General features: G+C 40.2%; 1 protein-coding gene across 1 annotated transcript in view; it reads left to right on the plus strand.

Moving 5' to 3' along the window:
• Nucleotides 1-5,305, plus strand: part of LOC103149287 (matrix-remodeling-associated protein 5) — a 28,541-nt gene that overhangs the window by 10,008 nt on the left and 13,228 nt on the right. Inside the window, exons 4-6 of the mRNA XM_007568366.2 lie at nt 1,330-1,459; nt 3,001-3,239; nt 3,372-3,523. Of these exons, the coding sequence (XP_007568428.1) occupies nt 1,330-1,459; nt 3,001-3,239; nt 3,372-3,523 (521 nt within the window). The remainder of the gene's footprint in view (nt 1-1,329; nt 1,460-3,000; nt 3,240-3,371; nt 3,524-5,305) is intronic.

The following is a 5,305-nucleotide window of genomic DNA, read 5'->3' on the forward strand; positions in this document are numbered from 1 at the left end:
GTGAGGTAAAATCTGATTTCAGATCGACGCATTAGGACTTGACAGAGAGTGGCTCGCAAAAGTATTAATTCAGAAAACTTTTCTGCATTTTGTTGCATTGAAACCATAAACAGAGTAATTTGGGGGGTAATTTAATGTGATGGACCAACACAAGATACAGCGGACCCAGGTATTTGTTGGGGGTTAGGAACCTAAAATAAATGTTCTAGTAATTGAGGCCTCCTCTAAAAATGTTTTACCACAAGTTTTCTGATAAAATGTTTTTGCAATTGGAGGAACTGTTTTTTCCAGCTGGTTTGAAATGAGTGTACTTCGTAAAACTGAAATAAAGTTTCACGCCAGTTTGTATAAAGCAGCAAAGTATGTATTTGTAGGCACCGGCCTCCATGGGCAACATGCAGCTGCTGCCACAGTTTCTCAGAAGTCGAGATTGTCATTCTAACCTGTTGAATCCAAAGCTCTTCTGTAAAATGGCCAACTATAATTTCCCCAAAACACCGCATATATAAATAGCCACTCCAAAGCGACTTGGAAACAACCAGCTGTAGTTGAGTAGTTGAGTGCACAACTTGAATCCTTCCTCATATTCCTTCTGCAAGTATCTGAAAGTCCTGCAGAGTGAAGGAGTGCATCTGCTTTTGTTAACAAAAGAGCACTAAACCTGCCAGGGTTTGAAGCTGAGCCCCCGATGGGGAAACCTACACTAAAATGTGTGCATTCATGGTAGTGTAAGACACTGGGGATGAAAGTGAGATCCGCATGATATATCGCCAGCTGACTGGTTTTAATGAAAGGTGGGCAGTACAGGGGGGAGAAAGCAAATTCTGGAAAGTTCCATGTGTGTTTGGATGCATAGGGGTATCTGCAGCTTCCTGGTCGATAACTCTGACAGCCGTGACATAAATCCATCCAGATCCAGCTGACACTTTGATTTGCTGCTGTAAATCACATTTTGTTCTTGAATCTTCTGAATTTAGTCTGAAAGTGTAATCTGTTCTAAACAGGATAATTCTGGTTCATACCAAAATAAGAAACCTATCTGAGAAACTAAATGCTAAACCTTAAAGCTGCTTGGTTTAGAGGTGGAGAAAAGCACTGTAGGTCAAAGGTTGGCCAAATTCTCTCTGCTACTCCTCCATCCTCCACTCTGTCATTCCCTCCAGTGTTTTTCTTAACTTTCTCTTCAATGAGCTCATTCCCCAGACAAACCGTGGCTAGCAAACAGCTAGTAACATACCTCTCGATCCTCACCTTCTATACCAGACCACCCAATTGATCCTGAAGGTTCTCTTTTCATTGCAGACTATGTTTATTTTCTTTCTCTTACAGTTACAACAGCCTGACAGAGGTGGAGGGGTCAGAGTTCAGGTCATTGCGGCAACTGGAAATGCTCATGTTGCATGGAAACGACATTAGCAGGGTCCAGCCTGGGGCTTTCTACACCCTGCGGTCACTGCAGGTACTTTTTTTTATTGTTAGCGCATGCATTGGCATGTTCTTCTGACTGGAAGCAACATTAACGTTTTGGAAAGGTTCTTGAGAGGGAATCTGTAGTGGGAGCTAAAGATTGCCGTGATGGACAGGAGGTCTTCCAGCGTCAGTGAAATACCAGTTGCACCTTTCTAAAATCTGGTTAGCAATCATGAGAACGGTTTATGCTTGGCGCATCTACAGACGCACAGAATCAAGCCGACAACTTTTACAGCATTTATAGCTACTTTGTGCGGCTCATTCTCATATTGTTCTAAACTCTAGGTGGCAGTGTTGGGTGCTTATGGCAGCTGTAGCATGCTTAGAAGGAAAAAAAAGTTATAGTAGCAAGATGGAGACACAAATGAGTGTGTTGGTGGTAGTATTGTCTTTGCTCTCTGAGTCACTAAGATATCTGTATTCAGATGAAGGGAGCTGACTTGTTACTGACAGCTTCAATGTGAACATGTGGTAGAGTTTGGCTTTGGTAGTATTTCCATTTTGCATTCATTGTATTTTAGTAGTGGATTCCAGTCCAGTCTCACTCCAAGACCATGATGAAACTGATTTTTTTTTAATTTTTATTAATGAATGTCTGTTGGGAACAGATTTGTTGAAGAGGTGGTAAAACTGGTGGGTGCTGGTTTACTGTAAGTCTGTCTTTAACTGTTCTGATGTTACAGAGTCTAGATGTAATATTTTTCTGTATATTACAAAGTTTTAAAAAATTTGAAACGACATAATTTGACATTAGACAACTATCAGGAAGTATTAACTGGACCAATATTGTTACTAATTCTTTGGTTTTATTTTGTTTTTCATCAGTTTTAGCAGATCACAGTTACCAATGTAACCAAAGGAAACATTTGATCAAACCTAATGTATATCTTACAGAACTTTCTGTATATGTTGTCTTCACATTTGTCTGAAGATCATTTTTCCGGGTCAAAAAGTAAAAACAACAACAAAAAACAGCCTAGATTAAGTTATAAGTGGACATGAAAACCCACACCCAGGTTTGCTGTGACATACTACTCCTCAGATGAATCTTCTTTAAATGTTACTGTAATTTTCTTCAGGGCTGGAACATCACAAAGAAAAATTGCGGTAATGAGGCCGGCCAAAGCTAGTGCATGCAGTTTACCGAACAAACGAAATCACGGTAATTCTTTCCTACGTAATCCCTACTTTGGACAGTAATTAGCTGCACTGTGATTGCTTCCCTCTTGCCAGGTCCATATGGCTGCAGTTACAGGCTGAATTTGATCTTAATCAAAACAAAAGTCAATGCCAACGAAATAGATGAGAAACAACAAACACATTACATTGGGCCAATTGGAAAATACACTGGGAAACAAAAACAGGACACTGGACCTTATGTGACTTAATATTACTTGACCAGACCGAGACAGAACAACATCTGTTTGGTTCATTCTCAGGAACAGAGTCTATAAGCTGCAGTTGCTATTGAAGTTTCATTGTGTAAAAATAGCTAATAGCAAGTGAACTTTCTTATTTTATTTCAAACAGATCCTGAAGCTGAGCTACAACAAGCTCACATCAGTGAGTTCTGGTCTCTTCGAGGGCCTGGTCACTCTGGTCCGGCTCCACCTGGATCACAACCTTATCAATTTTATAGAGCCCTACTCCTTTTCTGGTCTTACCTCTCTGAAACTCCTACAACTGGAAGGGAACCAGCTGAACCAAATCCATCCTCACACCTTCATAACAGTCTCGGTACTAGGAAGCTTTTGGACCTCTGGACTCAAGTAAGAAACTCAACTGCTGGAGCTTTTCTCCAGTTATACATTTCTTAAATTTTAGGCCAAGAATTTTACTTAGGAATGTATAATATGTATGCAGTACACAATTAATGACAAAAAACCATGTTTTTTTCTTAGACACTTACACCTAGCAGATAACCTGCTGGAGGAGCTTCCTCCTGCGGCGTTAAAAACGGCTCCCAGGCTGGAGCTCCTCACGATCCACGGTAATCCCTGGAACTGTGACTGCCAGCTTCACTGGTTTGTGGAATGGAGCACTACTCACAAAGGTAAATCAATAAACATTTATCTTCTTCTTTGTGGGCTGGAGAGGAACTCATGTTTCTTTTTTTAAAGTATAGAAATTAAGAAAATAAATAGCAAAAGCCTTTTTTCTATGATGCACCTTCCATGGACCCTTCAATCAATCAATCAATCAAATTTTATTTGTATAGCACATTTCAGCAGCAAGGCATTTCAAGGTGCTTTACATAATTAAAGAAAAAAATAAAAACAGTATGTGACATTAATAAATAGATGAAAAGTAAAGATAAAAACATTAAAAACATCAAAAACATCGAAGACATCAAAACCCACACTCTAATCCTAATTTAGCCATAAGCAACTCTAAACAGGTGGGTTTTAAGTTGAGATTTAAAGGCACTCAGTGTTTCAGCTGTTTTACAGTTTTCTGGAAGTTTATTCCAAATTTGTGGTGCATAGAAACTGAATGCTGCTTCTCCTCATTTGGTTCTGGTTCTGGGGATGCAGAGCAGACCAGAACCAGAAGATCTGAGGGGTCTAGACGGTTGGTACAGCAACAACAGAACTTTAAGGTATTGTGGTGCTAAACCGTTCAGTGATTTATAAACTAACAACAGTATTTTAAAATCTATTCTTTGAGCTACAGGAAAACAGTGTAGGAACTTTAAAACTGGTGATATGTGCTCTATCTTCCTGGTTTTAGTGAGAACGCGAGCAGCAGCGTTCTGGATCAGCTGCAGCTGGAGGATTGATTTATTAGTCAGACCTGTGAAGACGCTGTTGCAGTAATCAATGCGGCTGAAGATAAACGCATGGATGAGTTTCTCTAGATCGTGCTGAGACATTAGTCCTCTAATCCTGGAGATGTTCTTCAGGTGATAGNTGAAGATAAACGCATGGATGAGTTTCTCTAGATCGTGCTGAGACATTAGTCCTCTAATCCTGGAGATGTTCTTCAGGTGATAGAAGGCCGACTTTGTGACTGTCTTAATGTGGCTCTGAAGGTTCAGCTCAGAGTCCATCACTACTCCCAGGTTTCGGGCCTGATCGCTGGTTTTCAGTTGTAATAACTGAAGCTGTGCACTGATTTTAGTTCGCTCCTCTTTAGGCCCAAAGATAATAACTTCAGTTTTGTTTCTGTTCAGCAGCCCACATGTGACCTTTGACCTCTCTGATTAGAAGTTTCCGATTGAAACAAAGAAGTCCCTGTTCTTTATGTAAGATTCAACCAGTGGAGCACTGGACCGGAGAGTCCAACCCAACTCTCCAGTCAATTCAGTAAAATGTCGTGGTCAACAGTGTCGAAAGCTGCACTGAGGTCCAACAGAACCAACACTGTGGTTCTCCCACAATCTGTATTTACATGGATACACTTTTACAAGGGCCGTCTCCGTGCTGTGGTGAGCACGAAAACCAGACTGGAAGGAGTCAAAACGATTCATTATTGTTAGGAAGTTATTTAATTGTTTAAAAACTGCTTTTTCAATAACTTTGCTGATGAATGGGAGGTTGGAGATCGGCCTGTAATTCTGCAGTAGTGATTTGTCTAGATTGTTCTTTTTTATAAGTGGTTTGATAACTGCTGTTTTCAAAGCCTGGGGGAAAACACCTGAAGACAGCGATGAGTTTACTATTTGGATCATATCATTAGCAACGACAGGCAGGACTTTCTTAAAGAAATGTGTGGGTAGGACATCCAGACAGCAGGAACCGGAGCTTAATTGACTTATAATTTCTTCTAGGGTTTTATAATTAAGTAGTTGAAATTGGGTCATTTTTCCTGCATTTGTTTTGTTTGGGCACAGCAT

This window comes from Poecilia formosa, unplaced genomic scaffold (genome assembly GCF_000485575.1).
Source record: "Poecilia formosa unplaced genomic scaffold, Poecilia_formosa-5.1.2 Scaffold221, whole genome shotgun sequence".
In the NCBI taxonomy this organism is placed as follows: Eukaryota; Metazoa; Chordata; class Actinopteri; order Cyprinodontiformes; family Poeciliidae; genus Poecilia; species Poecilia formosa.